General features: G+C 54.6%; 1 protein-coding gene across 2 annotated transcripts in view; it reads right to left on the reverse strand.

The window, feature by feature from the left end:
* Window positions 1–26,402, reverse strand: part of CHSY1 (chondroitin sulfate synthase 1) — a 63,106-nt gene that overhangs the window by 20,434 nt on the left and 16,270 nt on the right. For both annotated transcript variants that reach the window (XM_070053316.1, XM_051822270.2), the window contains exon 2: window positions 25,449–25,944. In XM_070053316.1, coding sequence (XP_069909417.1) covers window positions 25,449–25,944 — 496 coding nt within the window. The remainder of the gene's footprint in view (window positions 1–25,448; window positions 25,945–26,402) is intronic.

The following is a 26,402-nucleotide window of genomic DNA, read 5'->3' on the forward strand; positions in this document are numbered from 1 at the left end:
TGAAGAAAGTTACAGGGCTGGTGGTTGGAGAGAGCCGCCCACTGCTCCCACACCCCAGCTGTCCACGACCAGGACGTGATGGCACTGGGCAGCAGGAGCCGCACGGCTCCCGAGCAGCGAGGTGGGGGCGAGGGAGGAGAGAGAGGAGGCACAGACTGATGCCTGAGCGTGGGCTGGTGTGCAGGCCCAGCCTGGCTCCTTCCTGTCCTAACCCACTTGCTCAGCAGGGAAGTGGGCTCCTCCTCCAGCAGGGCTCCAGGCGGGGGCGGGGCAGGAAGTGGGAGGAGCTAGGTCTTAGGAGGCTGCAGGAGGATGACCTGAGGTCAGCAGCGCCAGCAGTGAGATGGCAGGCAGGTGTTCCCTAGGCAAGTTATTCTCAGAGGCAACCTTCAGGGGGCAGCAGGCCAGCCAGGGACAGACCGTGGCCTAGGCTCACCACTACCCTCCGGCCTCTGGACACCCTCCGGCTTTCAGCATAGGCAGACTGCCTGGTGTGGCGGAGGCTGCAGCAAAGGCGGACATGCAGGGCTGAGGGTCCTCGGGTCTGCTGGCAGCATTGGGGTGTAGACGGCATAAGGGACTACAAGGGAGGCATCTTTAAAAAAACAAAACAAAACACTTTAAAAGGGTTGATTCAGGGGCTGGCGTTGTGGCACAGAGGGTTAAGCTGCCAGGTGCCAATGGCAGCATCCCACATGGGCACTGGTTCAAGTCCCAGCTGTTCCACTTCTGATCCAACTCCCTGCTAATATACTTGGGAAAGCAGAGGAAGATGGTGCAAGTGCTTGGGCCCCTGCCCCCACCTGGGAGACGTGAATCGAGTTCCAGGCGCTTTAGCCTGGCCCAGCCCCTGGCATTGTGGCCATTTGGACAGTGAACCAGTGAATGGGAACTCTCTCTTTCCCTCCCTCCGTCCTCCTCCTCTGTAACTCTGCCTTTCAAATAAATAAATAATAAATCCTTTTGAAAAGGTATATTCATTAATCATACTTTGTGCTGTCAGAGATAAAGGTTACAAAACCAGGACAAACAATGTAAAAGCCCTATTTAACAGAAACTATATGCAAGGGAAAAAAAGATATTGGTGAGATAAATTGCTTTTGCATTTTAGAGAGCTTTTTTAAAAAAATTATTTATTTAGAAGAGTTACACAGAGATGGAGAGACAGAGAAAAAGAGATGAATTCCATCCAAGGATTCAATCCCCAGATGGCTAAAACAGCCAGGGCTAAACCAGGCTAAAGCCAGAAGCCAGGAGCTTCATCCAGGTCTCCCATGTGGCTGGCCAGGGACCAAACACTTGGGCCGTCTTCCGCTGCTTTTCCCAGGCCATTAGCAGGGAGGAGGATCGGAAGTGGAGCAGCTGGGACACGAACTAGTGCCCACACAGGATGCTGGCGTCAGAGGCCACGGCTTACCCCACGGTAGCACGCAGCCCTCCAGGTAACTTTTTGTAAACACACCACGAATCAGCTGTCATCGGGACATACGCGGTCTTGGGGCTAGCGTCCATCCTTCGAACGTCCACTTCGCACTATTAAAAGCTACTTGTTCACGGAAGAAAACATCTCTAGTGCTGGTCAGCATATAAAAACGGGAATCTGACAGCGGGTAGAGCAGCAGCTGCTTTCAAGTAAACAGAAGGAGTGCACAGATCCGTTCTGTCAACAGTCGTTTACACCTAAATCCAAGCTGTAAAGGAGGACGTGCAGGGTCCCAGGGGCTGCACCTGCCTGGGCAGGGCGGGCGGCCGCAGGGCAGCCTCCCACCCACAGCCAAACCCCCAGGTGACGGACGAGACAGACACCACCTACCTTCAGTACAAACACTTCCCACCCGCACTCAGGCTACGTCCGAGAAACGAATGGTTAATTCAAGTAACAATCACCAGTGGGTGCTAAAATGAGTGGATGAAGGCCAGAGGAGGAACAGGTTATCTCACAGTCTCAAAACATCTCCCTTTAAGAGACTGTATCCATCACAGACTAGGAAAGCCGCCACGGAGCAGAGAAACCCAGCAGTGGTCAGGTAACACGGCCAGCAGGGAGCCGCTAAACGCTGTGCCAGCGAAGGGCACAGCACCAGGCTGCGCGGCACCGGGCCACGCAACTGCCTGCACTTTCTAACGGCAAAGACAAGGCCAAGGCAAGAGCACACCAAGTGTGTCGACTACACACTGCACCCTGCACACCCGAGGCATCAGCTCTCTGCCAGGGAGACGTCACTGGGACAGCTGCTACGCCGTGAGGTCAGCGTCAGTCATTCCCCACCTTGACCGCTGTGCGGTGTTCAGGAAACCGAACGCTTTGGTTCTGAGAGAGCGCCCGCTGAGTGTTGTGGGCAAAAACGAACATGACGGTTCAGGAAACACTAGAGTGCGCGTGCAGAGAACAGGACAAGGCTGACGCCGCGTGTTAATCAGGGCTCGGGGCTCAGGGCAGTTGCTTTCTGTTATGTTTAAAATGATTTCAAGGAGCCGGCGTTGCGGCTTCCCGGGTAAAGCCACCACGGTGCTGGCATCCCACATGGGCTCCGGTTTAAGTCCTGGCCACTCTACTTCGATCCAGTCCCTGCTAATGCTCCTGGGAAAGCAGTAGAAGATGCTCCAAGTCCTTGGGCCCCCGCACCCACAAGGGAGACTCAGAAGCAGCTCTGGCCGTTGCAGCCACGTGGGGAGTGAACCAGCAGATGGAAGATCGCTCTCTCTCTGCCTCTCTGTAACTCTGCCTTTCAAATAAAGTTTAAAATTCTCAAAAATCAGGAGCTTGATTTGACAGTAAGAAGAGGTGAAACTACAATAAGAAATGCATTTAAAAATTCAAGAAAATAAAATGATTTCAAGATTTTAAAAAATTCATTTGAAAAAGAGCAGTTAAAAATGACCATCTGGAGGAGGGATGAACACTGCCACTTGGCAAGCATCACGGTAATTAATTTCTGCAAAACTGTGTACTCCATTCACCAACAAATAAATCATGTAATTATGGAAAGAAACTTTTTTAATGTCCTTTCCTCGGAGATTCTGAGAAATGTAAAGCAAGAAGCTTTTGATCTGCAATCTGTTTCATTAAGACTAAAGTTTCAATATTTTGTCTTTTGGATTTTTTTTCCTTTTTTTAAAAAGTAATCAATATGCCAGTGCCGCAGCTCAACAGGCTAATCTCCGCCTAGCGGCGCCAGCACACTGGGTTCCAGTCCCGGTCGGGGCACCAGATTCTGTCCCGGTTGCCCCTCTTCCAGGCCAGCTCTCTGCTGTGGCCCAGGAGTGCAGTGGAGGATGGCCCAAGTGCTTGGGCCCTGCACCTGCATGGGAGACCAGGAGAAGCACCTGGCTCCTGCCTTCAGATCAGTGTGGTGCGCCGGCCGCGGCGGCCATTGGAGGGTGAACCAACGGCAAAAGGAACACCTTTCTGTCTCTCTCTCTCACTGTCCACTCTGTCAAAAAAAAAAAAAAAAAAAAGTAATCAATATGGCAATGCCTCATTACATGCTCTGAGGCTTCCTAGACAAAAACCTGCTACTATTTCTGTCTCAGTTCACCCTTTTTGCTGCCTGTGCTGTGGGCGTGACACCCATTTATTATAGCCAACAATTTACAGTGCCCCTTAGTTACCAAATTACCACCATCCACACGGATGATTCAGGGAAAACCAAGACACACCTCTCACACCAGCACCCTCACGGCTCTTCAGGAACAGCGGCCTCTTCCACTTCCCTTCACTAAACAAGCTGCTTATCGATCCAGACTGCCCCAGCCCTGACCACGAGGGAAACACACGGCGCCAGCAGACGCGGACGTGCCGGGAACCGCGGCGCCAACACGGCCGTGAGCCTGCCGTTCACGAAGCCCGAGTCTGCACTCCGACGTGTCGGCACACAGCCCGCGCAGGCCTGTCCTGCTCGCCGGCAAGCACCTTGGTCCTAGACACGGCTTCGGGACTCGCCCGGCCCCCCCTGCCCTGCCCCGGCCCCGTTCTCTCTCGAGCACTTCTGGCCAGGAACGCGCTCCATGCTGGACGCCTCTGCAAGGGCGTGCTGCTTCTCGTCCACGCTTCAGAGCAGCTGCGTGACGAAGGCGGAGGCTGAATTTCAAACCCAAACCCGTGTGTGCTCTCCCTTCCTGCCCTCCCAGGGCAGTCCCTCCTCCCAGGCAGGAGGGACGGTGCAGCAGACAGGGCCGAGGCCACACAGGCTGCGATGGCTCCCGAGCCACGGGGTGACATTAGAGCATGTATAAAATGAAGTCTCAGGTCAGCTGCGGGCCAAATCCAGGAGTTTGTTTTTAAAGACTCCTGCGATCCACTCCTGATGGCGGGGCGGGGCGGGTGCTCCCAGCAGGCAGGCGCGGCTCCTGTTGCCCGGTGGGTGCGGCACCCAGGGGGCGTGAAGCCGGCGCGTGTCAGTGTGTGGTCACTGCTGCCGCGTGCTCCCCGTGGAAAGGACTGAGAGGAGCACCCGGGGATGGACCTGACAGCCCCTCGGGAGGGAAACGGACAGTGCAGGCTAGGCAGCTGGCGCAGACGGCGGTGCTGGCCCACGGCGCACACTGGCTGCGAGCAAACGGGGCGGATGAAACAGACTCTGTAACTCGTGAGAACTGCGGGCGGCATCCTCACTTTCTCCCCAACATATGCAGACCCCAGGGCTGCAGGCAGTGGACAAGGGCCCCCTTGGCTTGGGGTACAGCTGGAAGCAGTTCTCTGGTGCGTATTACGTTTCTTTTCTCATTATGAATCCTAAAAACTCACAGAGGCTGGCACTGTGGAGTCACGGGTAAAGCTGCCGGCTGCAGAGCTGCCATTCCATATGGGTGCCCGTTTGAGTCCCGGCTGCTCCACTTCCAAGCCAGCTCCCTGCGAATGCTCCTGAGAAAGCAGCGCAAGAAGTCCAAGTCGCTGGACCCCGGCACCTGCGTGGGAGACTTGGAAGAAGCTCCTGGCTCCAGATCGGCCCAGCTATGGCTGTTGTGGCCATTTGGGAAGTATACCAGTGGATGGAAGACCTCTGTCTCCTCTCTTTCTTTCTCTTCCTCTCTGTAACTCTGCCTTTCAAACAAATAAATCTTAAAAAAAATAAAAAGATCTCACAGACGTACGCAATGCTCTCTCGTCATGCACACAGGGAAACACGCTTCACTCCCTCTCCCAAACCTCAGGTAAAAGCAACCGCAGCTCACGCCCCGCTTCTCCACGGTCCACCGCAGCCAAGCTGCTCCCTGCCACCCCAGGGGAGCCTGGCTCCAGCGTCACACTAAAGAGAAACAGGGCCAGACGCCGCAGCACATGAAGCAGCGACACCTGCCGCAGGTGAGGCCTCCCAAGCTCCCTGAGACAGCGCGGGTTTCTCAGTTCTCTCCTGACGGATGCTTTTTACATTAACAGCATTTTTGGACAAGAAGGAAAATAACTACTCACCACCTAAAATGGGACTAAAAGGCTTTTCTCCTGTAACTCATTTTTGGCTGAGAGGAGAGGAAGGCAAACCTTCGCTGTGGAAGTGGAGCCGCTGCGTGCCCCGGGCTCAGCCACCCACGGCGGTGTCAACAGCAATGTCCCTCCACCCCCAGTGCCTTACACAGCATTCCACGTCCACGCTAGCAGGACACGCTTCATACTTACGTGCTCTCTGTACGTGTCCACATAACAAACTTGTGTACGCTACTGTATTAACCTCAAAACGACCTAGATGACTGGCACACAGGAAACAGATCTTCAAAGACAAGACTACCAAGTGGAAATACTGTCGGATTCACCGACAGGTTTTTTAAGCACTTTTGAAACGAAGGCTGTGCTGCCCTGTGGTGCAGCTGGACATCACCTGGGCCGAGCAACTGGAATTCAAAGCCCCCTACGAGATGTATTTCGGCTTCCTAACCTCCCGCCCCAACCACTTTCTTGAAGAAAAATGGCACCATGGGGTCGAGCCAGGCAGGGTCCTGTAACGGGGTGAGGACAGGCACCATCCTCCAGTGTGCGTGTCAGAGCCTGCAAAGAGCGAGGGGGTAGCACAGTGGGGCCCAATGGAGGCCTCAGGGCCGGAGTCCATCAGACAAGCGCGGGGTGGGGTGGGGGTGGCGGGCACCACAGAGCAGGAGATTGCTCACCAGGAGAGGAAACTGACGCAACTCCTCCTCTGCAGGCAGTGGACGCTGCTTTCTCAACCCTCAAGAGAGCTCCACGGGGCCGGGCTGTGGCGCAGTGGGTTAACGCCCTGGCCTGAAGCGCCGGCATCCCATATGGCGCCGGTTCTCGTCCCAGCTGCTCCTCTTCCAATCCAGCTCTCTGCTGTAGTCTGGGATAGCAGTGGAGGATGGCCCAACTCCTTGGGCCCTTGCACCCACGTGGGAGACGTGGAGGAAGCTCCTGGCTCCTAGCTTCGGATGGGCGCAGCTCCAGCCGTTGCAGCCATGTGGGGAGTAAACCAGCAGATGGAAGACCTCTCTGTCTCTACCTCTCTCTGTAACTCTGTCTTTCAAATGAATAAAAATCTTTGAAAAGAGAGGGAGAGAGCTCCAAACACAGAAGGCGATAACAGAACTCTTTGGTGTTGACGTGGATTTGGGGGTTTAGCCTGACTTCAGATACACACTCACATTTCCCCTGCTCAGGTCACTGAACAGGCCGGGGCACAGCGACACCCCAGGGGCCATGAGCACACCGGGGGACTAGATCCTGGCTTCTACATAATTCCACTGAAAGGAACCAGAGATGGCGGTCTGCAGGGCTGGGGCGAGGTGGAGGAAGAAGCACCCACGCCGGAGAGGAAGAAAGTGCCCAAGGAAAGGCGTGGACAGAGCACAAAGGCAGAGGCCAGCCAGCAAGGGATGACTAGACACAGAGCAGCGACGTCTGAGATGGAAACCCCGACGTCCACGCACGTGCACGCTTGTGCACGCACACACGCGTGGACAGAAACGGGAGCCACATTCACCTCACCAAACAGAAGGAGCACCCAGGTCTGGCGACCATCAGGGCATGAACTGACTGAGACAAGAGACAAGGACGGGTGCAGCAGGTGCGTGCAGCAGGTGCGTGCGAGCGAGAGGGGGGACAGAACACTCACGGTCTCTACGCACCTCCCCACAGCGACGCTCATTTATTGCAGAGGGCAGAAACCGAACAGATGCAAACCGTGGCTGTCAGAATGGAACCCGGCATCACTTCTGTGACACTTCTGGCCCAAATGCGCACTCTGAATCCAACCATGAGGAACAGGAGGTCCAAACTGGTGACCATCCACTGGTCCGGAATCTGCAACAGTATTATGCTCACCAAAGAACAAGTCCAAAGACCTGCTGCAGACTGAGAAGAACAGAGATCTAACACTGAGATTTAAAATGCCGCCATTTTTAAAAAAGATTTATTTTATTTATTTAAAAGGCAGAGTTAGAGAGAGAGAGGGAGGGAGGGAGGGAGGGATTCTTCCATTCTTTGGTTCACTCCCCAAACTGCTACAACAGCCAGGGCTGAGCCAGGCTGAGCCAGAAGCCAGGAGCTTCTCCGAGGTCTCCCAGGTGGGTGCAGGGGCCCACACACTTGGACCATCCTGCGTTGCTTTCCCAGGTGCATTAGCAGGGACCTGGATTGGAAGTGGAGCAGACAGGACTTGAACTGGTGCCCATATGGGATGCTGGTGCTGCAGGCAGTGGCTTATCCCACTCCACCACAATGACGGCCCCCAAAATGCTGTCCATTTCAAGAGAACTTCATCTTTCACACAGGTTTACAGAAAAATAACACACACACATATACCTGTAAGCCATGAAGCTTTTTCTATTTTAAGGAGCAAGAGCTGAGCAAAACTTTCATCACTGACGCGCAGTGGACTGGAAAACGTTACCTCAGCTCAGTGTGCCCCAGGAAGAAAACTGCTAAACAAAAATAGCAAACATGCAGTCGGCTGCTGTGCGACAGGAGACGTGTTTACATGAGGTGACCAAGGGGGACAAGACAGCAGACACTAAGTCTGCCGGACTTCCAAGTCCCCGAGTGGGATCACAGTCAAATCAGAAGCTGCTCCGCGCACGGGCAATTTCAGAGACCACAGACGATGTTCATCAGCGGGGTGGGGGGCGGGGAATGTGGGCCTATCAGTGCTGAAGACAGCTCCACGGGCGGGCGCTCTGGTGCAGCTGGGACCCCACGTCCCACCCGGGAGTGCCACTCCGAGTCCCGGCTCCCCTGCTGCCGGACCAGGTTCCTGCTGAAGCTCTTGGAAAGGCAGAGGACGACAGTCCAGGAGGGTGACAAGAAAAAACTCCTGGTTCCCTGTCCCTCACACAGAGGCCTGGACGGAGCTCCTGCTTCCTGGCCCAGGCCTGGCCCAGCCTGGCTGCTGTAGCCACCGGGGGAGTGAGCTCACCTATAGAAGATCTCTCTCTCTCCTTGTGACTCTGCCTGTCAAAAATCTTTTTAAAAAGTCAACAGACTATCTGAATACTCCAAGCAGACAATTCTAGGGCAGGCGTTTGGCACAAAGGTTAGGCTGCCACTTGGGTCGCCGTGTCTCATCCTGCAGGGCCTCGATTCGAATCCCAGCTCTGCATCCGATCCCAGCTTCCTGCTAATGCACACCCTGGGCGGCGCTGATGGCTTGAGTACTTGGTTCCTGCTGCCCACACAGGAGACCCGGATGGAGTTCCAGGCTCTCGGCTTCAGCCTGGCCCAGCTCTGGCTGTTGTGCACGTTTCGGGAGTGAACCAGTGGATGAAAGGTTTCCTCTCTCACTTTCTCGCTGCTTTTCAAATAAATAAAATGGGGTAATAAAAATGTTAAAAAGAACCCTAAAATAAAATGGCATCTGGTCTCAGGACAAGGAGTCCCTGTTCCACAGGCCACATCTGCTCTGGGGACAGACAGCAGGGCAGCGTGTCCATCTGCTGTTGTGAGTGGTGTTTAAAAACATGGCACATCGTACCCACCCCCACAGCACACAGGGCACCTACTCCACGCGTACAGGCGCCATGCGCCCCTTGTTCCAGAGAGCATTGGGCAGAGCAAGGTCGCACCAGCCTCACCACACAGGTGTCTCCCTCTGCCATCTCGAAACAAAACTATCGTGTGTTCTGAACTGGGAGCGTGCTGTAACTTGAATACAAGCCCCTAAACTTTACCACGTGAACGATGTAGAGAGACTTGAAAATGCCAGGTGAAGACAATTAGGAGACAGAGCTCAGCGCTTACAGAGTTCCCCAGAGCACACGACCCACACAGACCCACGGTGCCAGGACAGCGACCTGGCACTCGAGAGACCGCAGGAAGACGGAGGGCGACGCACGGTGCCAGGACAGTGACCTGGCGCTCGGGAGACCGCAGGAAGACGGAGGGCGACGCACGGTGCCAGGACAGCGACCTGGCGCTCGAGAGACCGCAGGAAGACGGAGGGTGACGCGCAGAGTTCAGCGGAGCTGCCAGGGCGGAGTCTTCTGCAGCTTCAAAATCAGACGAAAGTACGTTCGTTCAACGTAAGTTTTTGTAATCAAAATAATTGTCAACAGTAAACAGAATTAGAACATGCTTATGACACGTTTGTAAGTCACTGCCATGCAAGCTTGGGCCTGTCTTCTCATCCCTTGCGTGTGACCCTGCTATTTGTCACATCCCACATAGGTGCCTGGGTCCCTTCTCACACACCTGTAAGTCTGGGACAGTCCCTTTCACACGGCTCTAGGTAACGGTGACCACGCACGTGAACCTCCGCCTGCCACCTGGCTGGGTTTCCTGTGACACTCTCCTCCTGGCCTGCTGAGGCTCCCCTGAGATGTACTACGGCACACGTGCTCTCCCGAGATGTATGATGTCACAGTGCTCTCCTGGTACGTATGACGTCACACTGCTCACGGGGATGTATGATGTCACACTGCTCTCCTGAGATGTATGACGTCACACTGCTCTCCCGAGATGTATGACGTCACACTGCTCTCCTGAGATGTATGAAGTCACACCACTCTCCTGGTGTGTATGATGTCACAGTGCTCTCCCGAGATGTATGACGTCACACCGCTCTCCTGGTGTGTATGATGTCACACTGCTCTCCTGGGATGTATGACGTGACACTGCTCTCCTGGGATGTATGACGTGACACTGCTCTCCCGAGATGTATGACGTCACAGTGCTCTCCCGAGATGTATGATGTCACAGTGCTCTCCTGCTATGTATGACATCACAGTGCTCTCCTGCTATGAATGACATCACACTGCTCTCCTGGTATGTATGACGTCACAGTGCTCTCCTGAGATGTATGACGTCACAGTGCTCTCCTGAGATGTATGACATCACAGAGCTCGTCCGAGATGTATGACGTCACACTGCTCTCCTGGTATGTATGACGTCACACTGCTCTCCTGGTATGTATGACGTCACACTGCTCTCCTGAGATGTTCTATGTTACACTGCTCTCCTGGGATGTATGACGTCACACTGCTCTCCTGGTATGTATGACGTCACACTGCTCTCCTGAGATGTTCTATGTTACACTGCTCTCCTGGGATGTATGACGTCACACTGCTCTCCTGGTATGTATGACGTCACACTGCTCTCCTGAGATGTATGATGTCACACTGCTCTCCCGGGATGTATGACGTCACAGTGCTCTCCTGGGATGTATAACGTGACACTGCTCTCCTGGGATGTATGATGTCACATGCTCTCCTGGTGTGTATGACGTCACACTGCTCTCCTGGTGTGTATGACGTCACACTGCTCTCCTGAGATGTTCTATGTTACACTGCTCTCCTGGGATGTATGATGTCACACGCTCTCCTGGGATGTATGACGTCAAAGTGCTCTTCTGAGATGTTCTATGTTACACTGCTCTCCTGTTGGCAACAAGTCCCATGGAAGAAGGAGATCCTCATCTTACTCATTTTGGATCCTCTCTGGCTAAAAGAAGGGGAGTATTTTTTATTTTACATTTGTCTGCACTGTTTCTATTTTATGATGATAAAAACATATTCTCCCAAGTATCCATTCTCTGCAAGAATACACCTAAATACACCTAATTACACCACAGCATTCTATTAAACTGAGAAGGGGAGGGAGTGGGAATGTCCACAAGAAAGCGAGGGGCCAGGATGTTCACAGGCTCTGCTATGTGACCACAGCCCACTCAGCCACTGATTCTGGCCACACCCCTCCACGCACCCCGGCCCCTCAGGCCCTCCCTGGAGCCTGTGTAACCCCGACCCCGGCTTCCACACCAGTCCAGGAGCTCTGCATGGGGTCACCCTGAGCTGCCGGCCCAGAAGGCCCATGCTCATGGCTCTGGGTGCTGTCTCCATGGAGAATAAGGAAATAGCCCATCGTGCACAGGCATACACCCCACAAGGGCAGGGGCCCCGTCTGGGGTTCACCTCCCAGCTCTCCGGTGCTGACCTCAGCGCCTGGCACACGTATTCACTGAAAATCTACTGTGGTGAGTGTTGAATGAATCACAGAAATACATAAATATAGGGCTGTGGCACAGCAGGTTAAGCTACTGCCTGTGACACCAGCATCCCATATGGGCGCCAGTTCAAGTCCTGGCTGTTCCACTCCTGATCCAGCTCCCTGCTAATGTGCTTGGGCCCCTGAACCCACATGGGAGACCTGGACAGAGATCCAGGACCCCGCCTTCAGCTTGGCCTAGCCCCAGCTGTGGCAGCCATTTGGGGAGTGAACCAGCAGACGGAAAAGAACTCTACCTCTGCCTTTCCAGTAAGTAAATCTTAACAAAAATGCACAATACACACGTCCGTCATCTGATAAGGTCCGCAATGGCGAGGCTGAGCCTGTGCACCCTCCTGGGGCCCCTGCCACAGCCCCAGCCGCACACAGCAGGCACTGTCACCTGTGGGGTGGGCCCGTGGATGAGCAGGTCATGCACACCTCTCCACGCTCTTTCTCGGCTGAAGTCCTCTGCACGAAACATTGAACATGATCATCTCCAAGCTGCTCAGGCGTGTCTCACAGACTTCTGCGTGACAGTTAAGGTCAAGCACTACGTGTCAATGCTCCAGGTGCCAAGGCACATGAACAGTCATAAAAAGAACAGAAAGAGAGGCGGAAAAATCAAACCCAACCTCAAAGATCAGTACAACTATTCTCCATACCCTCAGGATACCGCATAAACATGACCAAGCTTAATACTTTTAAAACACCAAAATGGAAGAACCACTTGTCCAAATTACAAAGTTAGAAACATTGTACCAAATAAACACGCCTGCATCAGGAGTCTCTTCCGAAGACAGAAATGAGATGCCAGTAGGTAACCAGGACCCAGGGCACTGACAACGCCGGCTGCTGCTGGGAGGCTGTGGAGCCCCTGGAACTCTCGGCCACTGCTGCTGGGAGCGCGCAAGGGTGCACCCGCGCTGGACGACCGACCGCCTGGCCGCTTCCTGCAGAGCCAGATGGTCTCACAGACGGTCCAGCGACCGCACTCCTAGATGTTTACCCAACTGATTTACAAGCTTATGTCCACACAAATACACACATGCGGGTGTTTACAGCAGCTCCGGTCACAGTCGCCCCACACTGAAGCAGCCACGGTGCTCTTCAGTAGCCGAGCAAATACGGCCAGCTGCACCGCGCACCATCACTCAGTGACAGGAGAGAAATAAACGGGGCGTGGATAAGTAAATGCACATTCCCAAGTGAAAGGAGCCAGTCTGGAAAAAGCCGTGTGATTCCAATTACATGACACTCCAGAAAAGGCAAACCTAAGAGGCAATAAAACCTTAATGGTGCCAAGGGCTCAGGGGGTGGTGTGCGTGTGTGCGTGTGTGTGTGTGTGTGTGTGGCGGTGAGCACTGTAGGAGGGAACCACAGAGATTTCTCAGGCTGCAAAATTATTCTGTGTGCAATCGGAATGGTGGCTACATGACAGAGGACTTCACAGTACAGAGTCAGCCCTAACATATACGCAAGTTATTTAAAAAAAAAAAAAAACACTGGGGAAGCCTGGGATCCCAGGACGGAACAGACAGGGACAAAACCATCTGAGTCGCAGTGAAACGCCCCAGTGCAGGGGCTGGGAGAGGAGGCTGCAGGACCCGAGCAGAGACTACGAGACGAAAGGCAAGCTAGTCCACGTGGGCACAGCACTGCGTTTCCCATGGCAACGCACGTGAACAACCCCGAAGCCGCAAATCACACTGGACCGAAGAATTAAGTCAATGCAGGCAGGCGGTGAAGCCGGCGTGTCCGGAGGGTGGAGCAGCCGGACTGTCCACGTGGTGACGATAGCGCTGCAGCAGCGTCGAGTCGTGTTTACCTCCATGCAGGCCGGGCCACGTAAATATTTACAGGTACGTGCAGACGCCCGGCTCAGGACAGACGCACTCCCCTGCCCTGCCCCTGAGGAGGCCTGGAAGCAAACAGCACCCCAACAGCGACGAGCACACGCAGCACCGGAGCCTGGTCTCACACGGAGCCTGTGTTCTGTGAAGATTCCAGCCGGGGGCAGGGAACACACAGGGTGAGCCCACAGCATCTTCTGGCGCCAGAAAACAGGACGTGTGGAGAAAAGAAGGCAGGTGCAGCTGACAGAGTTCCCAACAACCAGAGCTGGGGGAACTTTCGCAACAAAATACGGCACTGTACAGCCAAGTAAGTATGTGCAGCTCCACACTGAGCAAACCACTGAACGGACAGACGGGGGTAACGGACGAGTCTCCCGGAGAGCAACTCTGAACTGAACAGCTGTCCCAGGCCCGAGGGCTGCAGACAGCGCCCTCTGCGCGGGCTGCACCAGAGACTCCCTTCCCCAGGGCAGCCTATGCAGAACAGGGAGCAACCTCCAACAGCAGGGTACCAGGGGCTCAAGGCCAACGCCCACAGCAATGAATCCCGTCCCAGCTCCTACCCGAAAATGGCGTTTTATCTCTGTGGTCTTCCTCCCCACACCCAGTAATTCCAGGGTAGGCACAAGGAAGCATCAGACACGTCCCAGTAGAGGGGCATTTCACAGAACACCTGACCAGCACGCCTCGAAACTGCCAAGGTCACCCTCACGGAAAGCCTAAGAAACTGCCACAGGCGAGGGGCAGCAGGAGCAGACGGCAGGTCAACGCGCAGATCATCGGAACAAAGCAGACCTTACCTGCGCGATTCTGCAAATCCACAGCTTCTCCCGCGGGTCAGCAAGCCTTGGACCAGTGGTCTCAGAGTGTGGTCCCGGGCCCGTGGCACCAGCACTCGGGCTCCTCCCAGGCCTGCTGAACCAGACCCACTGGGGCAGGGCCAGGCCTCAGGTGACTGTCTGAGTGCACGGTGGCGCTGACTCCTGACAGGGATGGTGGGACCCCAGAGGCAGGTGGTGCAGAGGCCGCTGGCCCAGGGACCACAGCTGCAGAATCCCTGCTTCAGACAGACCAGCGAGAACGGCCGTGACGCAGTGCTTACCGCACACCAGCTACTCGCACAACTGAGCGTGGGAAGTTTCTCGTGTCCCACACCAGTGACAGGAGTGTTGCTTGGGCCACACAGCTCCAGGGCGGGACTTGGAGACTCCGCCTGGCACTCCCGGAGGCTGTGTTCTGGGGAGCACACCGCATCCATCGCCAGCCAGGGACTCGGGAAACAGCAATGTCTCCTCTCACAGCTCAGGAGACGACGAGTCTGAGACCCAGATCCAGCCCTGGCTGCTCCGGCTCCCTGAGGCCAGTGGAGTCCTGGGCTTGCAGCCACACCCTCTGCCTCTGCAGCTCTCCTAAGAGCACTCGTGACAGCCTTCAGAGCCCACTTGGATGGCCCGGAGGAGGAGCCTCCCCCCTAGACCCTCAGTTTCAATACATCTGAAAGACCCTTTGCTAATAAGCCGGTAACATCTACCAACGTCCAGATTAGCATTTGCTATCTCTGGGTGGCCATCATTCAACCGGCCACCTAGAAGTCAAAATGATGGCAGAGAATTAAGACTTCTTAACAGGGACATGTCAGGCTATTTTTCTGTCTTAGGGTCGCCACAGAATCCCACAGAAATTTAACTATACATGGAATCTTTTCATCCCCTGCTACCTCAAATCCAATCACACAGCTAACAGACACCACTGTCAAGGCCAGAGAACCCAGAGGCTTCTCCTAGAAGACCCCAGCTAGCATCTTTAAAGAGACTCTGGAGGGATTTTAGGACTAGGCTGAAGACTTTTTTTCCTTTCTGGTAATTTATTTGAGAGACAGGCAAAGAGTAAGAGAGTGCTCCCATACACATACAGGACCCCACATGCCTGCAATGACTGGCGCTTTGCCAGGCCGAAGTCAGGAGCCAGGAGTGCGATTCAGGTCTCCCATATCAGTGTCAGGGACCCAAGTCCTTCAGCCATCACTGCTGTCCTCTAGGGTCTGCACTGGAGGGACGGCTGGGAACTGAAAGCCAGGTTCTCTGACGTGAGACAGGCGCATCTTAACCGCTAGGCCTAACACCCAGGCCTGAAGATTTCTGGAGAAACTGATTCAGAACACGAAGGCTTCCTAAGAGAAAGCCTGGGAACCGGAGACCAAAACATCTCTCATCCGTCCGTAGGTTACAATGCACTACCTTTAACCCAGCTGAACCACGGCTTGGCAAGACTCCAACAAACACCGGCCAAGTACATGAGCTCCAACTGTTATCACCTGAACATTATCTTAAACATATGAGCACAGTACAACTACCCCACCAAACCCAGAAACGCAAGAACCACAGGAAGTCTCCCTTTGGCTAAAATTGTCCACAACCGAACTTCACCGGTTCTTTTCAAGTGAATACCAGCAATATTTACAATAAAGATTTGCTCTTAGAGTCTACTGCACTAATACCTAAGAAGAGAGGGTGGCCACGGCAGCGACTCCCAGGCCCTGTGGTCTCACCCCTACACTCAAGTCTGAAGCTCCGTCGTCACAAGCAGCGCTGCCCTGCTGGACAAACTGAGCCGAGAAGAGCAAACAGGCTCGTGAGAACACAGTTCAGACGGGTTTTCTCGCTACACCAAAAGCAAACAGATCCTTTGAGATGGCTCAAAAGCAATTTTTTTACTAGAAAGCTGAATCAACGTTCGGCTGTCCCGGCCTCCTGGGATTCAGCGACTCCTGTCTTCCCGGTGTCCGTTCGGAAAAGCCAGTGATCCACTCTCACAGTCAGAAAGTGGCCCCGAGTGCCTGGGGGAGGCCGAGCCTTCCGTCTCGCAGGAGGCTTACAGACAACGCTGACGAAAAGGCCGAGTGCCAGGAACAGCCCGCCAGCTCCCGCTAAGGCTGGAGAGGGGTGTCTGGGGGTGCGTGCCGCTCTGAAGGGAAGGCGACAGCTCCCGCTAAGGCTGGAGAGGGGTGTCTGGGGGTGCGTGCCGCTCTGAAGAGAAGGCCGCTTTGCTTTTTAGAAGAATCAAACACATGCCACTGTCGATCGATAAGTGAACATGGAACTGTGCAAGTACAACCTCCAGCACAGGGCCCAGATCCCAGGATCCAGATCCTGCTCCAACCAGCCGCACTCGGCTTCCGCCCCGGAGCCTGGCGTCCTGGGCTCAGCCTGCTCCGGTGCTGTCCCCCAGCCCTCGCTCCTCCAAGGTAACATCCACTCTGCTAACACCCCCACGCCACCACCTCCCACGGCCACTGTGACGAGCCCCCGGCCTGTTCTGGCTGCTCTGACACAATGCCACAGATCGGTCATTTCCACAGTTCGTCCCTCCTGCCCCTGCAGTCGGTTAGTCCAGGGTCGGAGGCTGAGGACCTTCCTGCCACGGCAGCCACGGCAGAAAACGGGGGCAGGGGCGGGCAGAGGGGGCTGCTCTCATGTCAACTACTCATCTGCTCCGAGGGCATAACTGAGAGGACACAATCACCTCTTACAAGGACCCATCTTGCAGCACTGTCACGCTGTTCCCAGCACGTGAGCCTCGGGGACACATTCAACCCAGAGCCGCGAGGGTTCAAACACTGCGCATTCCACTTAGATGACCGTCAGTCATGCGGCTCTCCCGTCTCACCAGCCTCCAGGGCTCAGCCCTAGGACCTTCCTTCCCTCAATCCCTCCTCTCCCTGAGTGACATCACCTGTCTCTGGCCTTCACCACACCCGTGTGCTGATAACTCCCACTCGATCCCTAGTCTCCCTCTGCCCTGGCGATGCCACCCCTCCAGCTGCTCCAGCAACTTGTGTCCTCGGCCTGCAACTCACCCAGTCACCTGGTCCCAGCCACCCTCCCTGCACTCACTCTGCTCCCCGGGCGGTTCCGCTCTATGACCAGCCTGAGGGGGCCCTTACTGCAAACGCTCAGCTCCCCACTAGCTCTGTCCTGACCCCAGAGCCTTCCTGGCTCCCTCAGCCTCACCCAAAGCCCACATCGTGGACACACCTCACAAGCCCTGGCGGCCTCGCTCCTGCACTTTGGTCGCCAGCCTCCTGATACTGACCCTGCCCATCCAGTACCTCTGCCTGCCTGGCCCCAAATGGTCCCTCCCACATGGGACCAAGGCTCGCCCTTGCGCTCTCAGCTGGACTGGCCGCCTCCACTCCCCGTCACGCTACCCCACAGCATGCTGGCGTCTGCAGAGGACACAGTACACCTGCCATGAAACGTTCTTCTCCTGATTTCCTGACATCCCCACGGAGAAGCAGACACACGGGGGGAGCAGGAGAGCTGCTGTAGTCTCCAGCCCGGGGCAGGGCCTGCATCCAGCAGACACACAGCTTCATTCTTAAAGAGTGATGGTTTGTTTTATGTGGGGTATTTCAATGTCCACGCTCATCTCTCCCTAATAAAACACGCAGAATTCTAAATTAGTACAGGGTCAATTTATAAACACCTCGACAGCAAACAGGCATTCCTTAAACGCCTTGAATAAACCACATCGCTGTAACCAAGAGTGAGTCTGTGTCTCTGAACTCCGCGCTCCTGGTGTGGGAGAACACACTGATATACCAGAGGATGCCTCCGGTACCTTCCCAAGTCAGGGGTATTTTTTAGAAAGGGAAAAGCTTCAGAACTAAGTGCCAGACATCAAAGAAAATAATTAGTGCCGATTTCTCTACCCCTTCTCGGAGAAAACAGCAGAATGTGGTTGTGGCAGCCAGACACTGCGGGGTTAACTGCCGGTGCCGGGGGGCGCGCTATTACCATTAAATTGCTAAGCAAATGCTGAAAGGTCCTTCCAGCCAGGGAAAAGGGCCCTGGAACAGGAGCATTACGAATTTCTGTAGTCATAACACGGTGCATTATAAGCTTGCTCAAATGCTAAGCTCTTTATGAGGGCGAGAAGTCCGCAGCGCTGCCAAACAAAGGCCTTTCTGTCTGCGGTTTCCTCGAAGTCACCAAGTGCACATCACATCCTGCACAATGTCCACTGACAGCCACAGAGGGCCCAGTCTTGCACGGCGCTGCCCAGCTTCCCCCGAGCCAGCAGCCGGCACGACACAGCGGCTGGCCTGGTGACATCACTTCTGTGTCCAGGAGGTCATCTCTGGGTTCTAACGGCTTTGAATCTGCAATCATCTTAGGTTTCCAGAAGAGCTGTGGAGGCAGCAGACAGGTGTGCCCTCCTCCCCTTCCTCTAGCGTTGGAGTCACAGGAAAACGAACACATGGGGACAGCTTCACTCCCACGTGGCCAGCTTCCCCACCACCATCCCCCCACCTCCCGGCCATCACGATGTCGCCTCGGCCTCCACTGGACTCTCCCCGCTTCCCAGGATCTTGGGACTTTTGAGGGCCCCTGGCCAGGTATCTTCTAGAATGCCCCACACCTCAGGTTTCTCTCAAGTTCTGTCCTGCGTGGACCGGGTGGTGGGCTGGGGAAGGGCCCTCCCCCACCCAGCGGGGAGTCTGCAGTCACAGGCCTTATTGAGTGCTCAGGGTGTGGGTTCCAACGGCAGCCAGGTTTCTCAGATACTCGAGGATCACCCTTCTGACCCCTGCTGTAACCCCTGGGGGCTCACCCTGCCTGGCACTCGCTATAACAGGGTCACAGGTTCCTGAAACCATTCAGCAACACTGGTAGTTCCTACCTGTGTCCCACTTTTAAGAGAACAGGCCCGAGGATTTAGGTAACCTGCGTGAAGCTGAATGAACACTGACTCAAGGCCAGGCCTACTGGAGCCACACAAGCAGCCAGGCCACCCCTGGCCCACCCACAACGTGTGTGTCACTGGGACCCGTCTCTCACGGCTGACACCTTGTTACTCCACCCAGGCACACTCATCCCCGAGCTGTCAACACGCCCCACACTTCCTCCACCTTCTGTCTCTGCAGCCCACCAAGCTCCATGAGACCGGAAGACGGCAGACTTTGCTTCCTGCACTGCTGCGGCCCCGACTAGACCAAGTGCTGCTAAATAAACATATTTGATAAATGGACATGTTGTAACCACCTGGCTGGAAGTCTTTCTAAGTTTTTTTTTTTTTTAAAGATTTATTTATTTATTGAAAGGCAGAGTTAGAGAGAGACTGAGATCTTCCATCCACTGTTCACTCCCCAAATGGCCACAACAGCCAGGGCTGGGCCAGGCTGAAGCCAGGAGCTTCTTCTGGCTCTCCCACATGAGTGCAGGGGCCCAAGCCCTTGGCCCATCTTCCACTCCTTTCCCAGGTGCATTAGCAGAGAGCTGGATTGGAAGTGGAGCAGCTGGGACTTGAACTGGTGCCCTTATGGGATGCCGGCACTGCAGACGGTGGCTCTACCATTTATGCCACAGCACCGGCCTCATCTGTCTGATTTTTAAAGCACAACACTCTGACTTCTTAAACAGAATCTTATAAGGGGACACTCAGGAGTAATCACCTAACCACAAAGGATGGACTCAGGTGACGTCAATGAAAGTGGCAGAGTTTTAAAGACCTCCACACATCCTGTCTTCCAGAAGAGTAAGGACAACAGTGGCAAACACTGTCAGAGGCGACCATCTCCGACTCCGGATTGTAGGTAACAGTCTGAATGATCCGGAGCACACCCAGGCAAGAAAAACGGCAGAATGATCAACACTGAGCCTTGTGCCGTTTTTAACTTGCTCTATCCCATCCCCCGTTTTCCTCATCTGCCCTGGCTGTGAAAACCCAAGTCGGGATCACAATGAGAGAGGACGGCGCAGAAGCCGTGAGAAGGGTTACAGGGGCCTGGAGCTCCTCCCAAGTCCATTCCCAGACTGACTCTGAGAGCTCCCTGGAAGCCCTCACCTGCAGGGCTGCCCCAACTGACCCGACTCAGTCTCCTGCTGCGTCTCTGGGGGCGCGGACAGAAAGCTGTCTGCCAAAGCCCATCACAGGCAACTGCTGAACACTGCACTGCTCCAGAGGACGGCTAACAGAGCAAAGAGGCTAGAGAAGGCTTCAGAAGGAAAGCGGGGTGAGCTGTGCATGTGGGAGAGAAGGCTTCAGAAGGAAAGCGGGGTGAGCTGTGCATGTGGGAGAGAAGGCTTCAGAAGGAAAGCAGGGTGAGCTGTGCATGTGGGACTCTGCAAAGCTCCAAGACATTCCTGAGACCCTGGAAGGTCGCAGGTGAGCGCGGGGTGGTCAGCAGGCTCAGGGTTGGGAAGACCCTAAGCCCCCACCTGACTTTGAGGCGCAGCTAAAGCAGGAAGTGACGGCGAAGGCGCAGCGTCCTCCACCCCGCAAGTGTGGAGGGCATGAGCCAGCAGGCACAGGGTTCCTCTGCCAAAACCAGGAGGCATCTCGCTTCCAGGCAACTAAGGAGGCCTCTGAGCACGAAGCAAAGCCAGTGGAAACTTTGGACACCACACACACAGGGGAAGAACGAAGTCGGAGAAGTCACCCACAGACGGCTCCACCACCAAACCCTGGGCAAGGGACAGAATCTCACTTCCAGAGGTAGCGCCACATCAACTCCCGGCTCCCAACTAAAACTTGAGACAGCAAAGAAACAAGAATGTACGGCTCACTCACAGGGGGAAAAAGAAACCAATAAAGAATCAGGAATTATTACTTATTTATTTTAAAGAATCCAAAAGAAACTATGCAGCTGAAAAGTGTGACTTCTGAAAGAAAACCTCACAAAGGATTTAAGCAGATAGAACATCGGTGCCCCTGCGGAAGTCAACTGAGATGATCCAGTCTCAGGAACAGAAAGGAAGGAGGAGGAGGAGGTAACAGAGCGGGCACACCAGGATGGCATTCCGGAAGGAGGCGGGGCGGCGGAGAGAGAGAAGGGTGGAAGCAGTATCTAAAGCAACAGTAGCTGAGGCTTTCTCCACACTAAGGAAAGCAAGCAAGCTATACCCCTGAGAAGCTCAACAAACTCCAAGAATGACAGACTCCAAGACACACCGCAGCACAGCGAGAATCTGAAAGCAGCGAGAGTCCGGCAATCACACCCGAGGGAGCCCAGTGAGTTAACAACTGACTGGCTGTCAGAAACTATGGGTGGGCACGGGGCACGGGTGTTCCGCCCAGCACTTCAGCCATCGAGGGTCTGAGCAATCCTGGGGTATGGGTCGAGATGCCGGGGTCACTCAGGGCCACCAGGCCACTTCTGAGCAGCGCACAGGAAGGCAAAGAGCCCTGCCCTGAGGTCTCTGTGGAGGTGTGACCCCACCTGCTGCTGACTGTTGTCCTAACAAAGTGGACTCCAGGTCTCTGACCCTCCAGGTGGCCTTGAGGGCCGAGGCAGGCCTGCAGGTGGCGACTCCCACACCTGTGCCTCCAGGTGTTTGCTGCCTGCCAAAGAAAGGCTCCCCACCGCCAGCCACCTGCCCGTGGTCCTGGCTCTGCTCCTGACCCCAGCTTCCTGTTAACGCATGGTTGCCACGGCTCAAACACTTGGGTCCCTGCCACCCACATGGGAGACTTGAACTCAGTGCCAGGCTCCCATGGGGGGTGCACTAGTGGATGGCAGCTCTTTTCTGTCTTTCAAATAAATAAAAAACAAGTGAAACCAAGGATGCCAAAAAGCCTCCGTTCAAAGTGCTAATAGAAAATGACTATTAACCACAAATTCCATATCCAAAAAACTAACTTTAAAAGTGAAAATCAGCGAGATGTGGATAGCACATATCGTATGCTACCATTCGTGCACAAGAGAAAGCACACAACTTCACTGCGTGTACATGGTGCTGCACCCCACACGGTCCCTCTGCAGGGACACACACATGGTGACTGACTACAGATTTACCCTTGTAGACCCTTTGCACTTTCCAGTTTTTTAAAAAGATTTTATTTATTTGAAAGGAGAAGTTAACAGAGAGAGAGAGACAGACAGATCTTCTATCCACTGGTTTATTTCTCAGATGGCTGCAACAGCCAGGGCTGGGCCAGACCAAAGCCAGGTGCCAGGAGCTTCTTCCAGGTCTCCCACGTGGGTGTGGGGGCCCAAGTACTTGGACCATCTTTCACTGCTTTTCCAGGCACCTTAGCAGGGAGGTGGATTGAAGTGGAGCAGCCAGATCTCAAACTGGCATCATATGGGATACCAGTGCTACAGGCGGTGGCTTAACCCATTACACCACAACCTGCCCCTGCACTTGTGAATTTTGAACCGTATGATGGCATTAGCTATTAGAGACAACAACTTCTTTAAAGGTGTCAAATCCACCTTTGGCATCTCCGGATTTCATTAGTAATATGTAGTGCTGGCTGTTCAACTGTCCAGTTTGTGAAAACCCGATCAACTCCACATTTACTGTCCATGTGCCTTTCTGTAGACACAGTATATACCAGTAAGAGTTAAAATAAACAGGGGCAGGCATTTGGCCAGTAGTTAAGATGCCCACATTTCACTCTGGGGTGCCTGGGTTCGAGTCCCAGTTCCAGCTCCCAACTCCAGCTTCCTGCCAGTGCAGACACTGGGAAGCAGCAGGTGATGGCTCAATTGATTAGGTCCCTGCTACCCAAAAGGGCGACTTGGAGTGATTAGCTCCTGGCCCAGCCCTGGCTGCTGCGGACATCTCAGAAGTGAACTCACAAATGGGAGTTCATTCTCTCTCTAAAATTTTATTAATAATAATGTTTAAAATAAAATGAATAGAATACTTAGGTGACATTTTCATCATCTTTTATTAACAGGGTAGTGTAGTATTTCATATGTTTGCCCAAACAGAACAAATTACTGCTTCAATTATTTTTCTTTTTTTTTTTAAGATTTATTTATTTATTTATTTATTTGAAAGACAAGAGTTACAGAGAGGCAAAGAGAGAGAGAGAGGTTTTCCATCCGCTGGCTCACTCCCCAAATGGCCACAATGGCTGGAACTGGGTCTCCTATGTGGGTGCGGGGGCCCAAGATCTTGGGCCATCTTCTACCGCTTTCCAAAGCCACAGCAGAGAGCTGGATCAGAAGTGGAGCAGCTGGGAGTTGAACTGGTGCCCATATGGAATGCCACACCGCAGACGGTGGCTTTACCCGCTATGCCATGGCGCCAGCCCCAAGGCAAAACTTAAATACGCAGAAAACACACAGACAAAATCTTTGTGGGCCAGAGAAGGAAGAACGTCTTTTCAACCAGGCACACTGAGTACAAGCCCTAAGGAAAGAAGGACCAATAAGACCACACTCGGAGTGTGGTGTGCACAGAATAGAACCCCACAATGCAGAACGGTAAATGACACCAGGCCTGGATTCACAGAGGAACAGAAATCCCACGACGGCAGCGAAAAGACAAGACGCTGCCTGGGTTAGACACTGCACCCAGAACAAGGCACTCTGACAAAGCCATCAGTCAACGTCGTAAGTGGACACGGGGCCAAGACTGACAGCAGGCAGCCCACCGCAGCAGGGAGACACCCCCACAGCGGGCGGCCACCGGGCACAGCCCCTGGAGAGCGAGTTGCAGGACCCAGGGAAGACTCTGTCATCAAAGGCACTCAGGAGGACCACAAAGCAGCCGGGACCCCCGACTGCCACAGCCCCATTAGCGCCTGGCTGCTGCTGTCCCTGACACAGCCCCCAAGGCAGGGAGACAGAACCACCAGGGCTGGTCGCCTCAGCCACGAGGCCATTACAGGGAGCACCAAGCACCCAGACAAGATGACGCCAGGCGGCCCACGCAGAGCGTCACAAACCCTTGGGGATGACTCTGTAACGGAAGGCAGCCTCCAACCCTCGCAGCCCCTGGTCGACACTTTCTAACTACATCTGGGCACGGATCCTGCGTCAAAGTTCTTGATAAAACAAGATCCTGGCTCTGCTGATGTCTACCCAGTGGTGCCCGAGTTATAACAACGCGACTGCACTAAGGTCTTACCCTCTGCAGTTCCAGCAAGGCTAGCTTCTCTCGATCAGGGTCGGGGACAGCACTCCAAAATACACAAAGCATTACGTAACTTCGCCATAATGAACTATGTTAATGCGGTAACTGCTTAATTAAGAATGGGGACAAGGCAGGGATACTGCCAGCTGCATTCTGCACAACACGGCACAAAACCCCCAACGGCTGCCTCTGCTGCACAGGCCTCACCCGCGGCCTCCTGGCTGGGGCGGCCATCCGTGCGGGCGTGGAGGCTGAGACACAGCGAGTTTAGGGCTCCCTCGGATCAACATGCTGGCCTTTGACTGTGGCTTGGCGAATTTATGATTTTAAATAACATGAAAACGTACACTTGACAAAGCATACACCTCCCTCAACGTTCCCACAAGAGAAACAGCCATTAAGAGACGTTCACAAGCCCATGTTGGGGAGAGGCAGGTGCAGGTGCGCAAACTCGCTCCACACTCCGGCGCTTCAGAAACGCAACCCAGGAAAAGCCAACCGCTCTCCCGGGAAGGGCATGGTTTCTCGGGGAAAGGCCTGGGGACCCTGCGACGCTCACGAGGACCCGTCTGTCGCCCTCCACACAGCACAGCCCCAGGACTCTCACTGCTGCTGGATCCTGCCACTGCAGGTAAGGGGTGCGTAGCTGCCAGCAGACACGGGGGGCGTCCTGCGCTCGCCCACCCTCCCGCAGCTGATGAGGACAGAGGTCTCCTGGGGCTTCCGGGAGGCGCCATGCTTTGTCTACCACGTGACTCGGAGAGTGCCCGTCGTCCACTCCGAGAGGGACAGCTGACCCGCACAGCCAGAGGTGACGACTGTCTCCAGTCAAGGCCCACGGCACACGCAAAGCCAGAGGCTGCCGGCTTCTTGACATCACTACTCGTTTTGGACATTCAAAACACGCGCGTTTCCACTCTGTGTGGGTCAGCACGAGCGGAAAATGGTCAGGGGTTGGGGGCTGAGAGGAGGGGACGTCCTACACTCTCCTGCAGAAGTCCGGGCAGACAGCTTTCTGGGTAACCACGAAAACATGGCCGTGGGCAGCAGCAGAGCGCCCCTCTTCCTTAGGCGCTCAACGCTACTACTCATTGTCGTACCGAGACGACGTAGGGCAGGCAAGCGCTAGCCAGGAAAAGGCAGTAACAGGAATTCACACTTAGAGAAATTAAGAACGCACAGAAATTCAGCACCCACTTTAAGCCCTGACCGTGATCTTGCCCCCAGCTCTCCATGACCGATGCGAAGGCCTTGTCAAAGTCGGCAGTTTGTTCCCATAATGGAGAATTCTGTTCTTACCTCGTAGGACCAGACGCACTGCACCCCTGCGAACCTCCGCACACACCGGCCCACCTCCACGTCCTCGTGGGTGGTGTACATCTCGCGGAGACACTTGCCGACGTGGGGCACCACCCTGCGCAGCACCTCCCGGCTCAGGATCACGCCGGGGCCCCCCATGCAGAAGTTCTCCCCCGGCTCCAGGGCCAGCTTCCCCAGCTCGTCCGTGGTGCCCAGGCCCGTCTGCCCCAGGAACAGGGGCTCGCTGCTGTTCAGGCTCCGCAGGAAGCTCTCCAGGCGGTCTCCCTTGATGTAGACGTCGTCATCCGCCCTCATGAACCACTCATACTTGTCCAGGTAGTGGTCGTGCATGTACTTGAGCATCATGAAGGACTTCTTCTGGGGCGGGTAGGAGTCGTCCACGCCCCGCAGTGGCACCACCGGGATCGGCACAGAGGTGTCTGAGCCCTCACTGGAGAAGAACTCGACTTTCCCAGGAATTGTCTTGGACCACGTCCTGGAATTGAAATAAGCACTGGTTAGAGAGCAGCTTACGTCGAGCCTCTTACTTCCAGAAACTCACGTTGGCTCATTCTGAATCGCGGTGCGAGAGCTTCACCTACCCGATCTACCTGCTTCCTCCTGACAGCACCCCAGGCTACCAGGCAAAGCCCAGCTGCAAAGTCCAGTTTTAAAAGAATCCCAACCAAAGGCTTAGTTAAAGGCAAAACCCAAATTGCCAGGGCAGTAAGAGCTAGTTAGGCAGGTTCATGATACCATCAACTCCCTACCCACAAAGCCCCTCGGCTCTGTAAAGCCAGCACCACCACCACCACCACCACCAACAACAACAACAAAAAGCAAGCTGTTCATTCAACATTTCCTCTGAAAGCTCGTTAAGTGCCAAGTGTGCACTAAGAGGGGCGCAGAGAACACAAACATGACCCCAACACACACGCAGCTGACACCAGGTCG

The sequence above is a fragment of the Oryctolagus cuniculus genome, chromosome 12 (genome assembly GCF_964237555.1).
Source record: "Oryctolagus cuniculus chromosome 12, mOryCun1.1, whole genome shotgun sequence".
Classification (NCBI taxonomy): Eukaryota; Metazoa; Chordata; class Mammalia; order Lagomorpha; family Leporidae; genus Oryctolagus; species Oryctolagus cuniculus.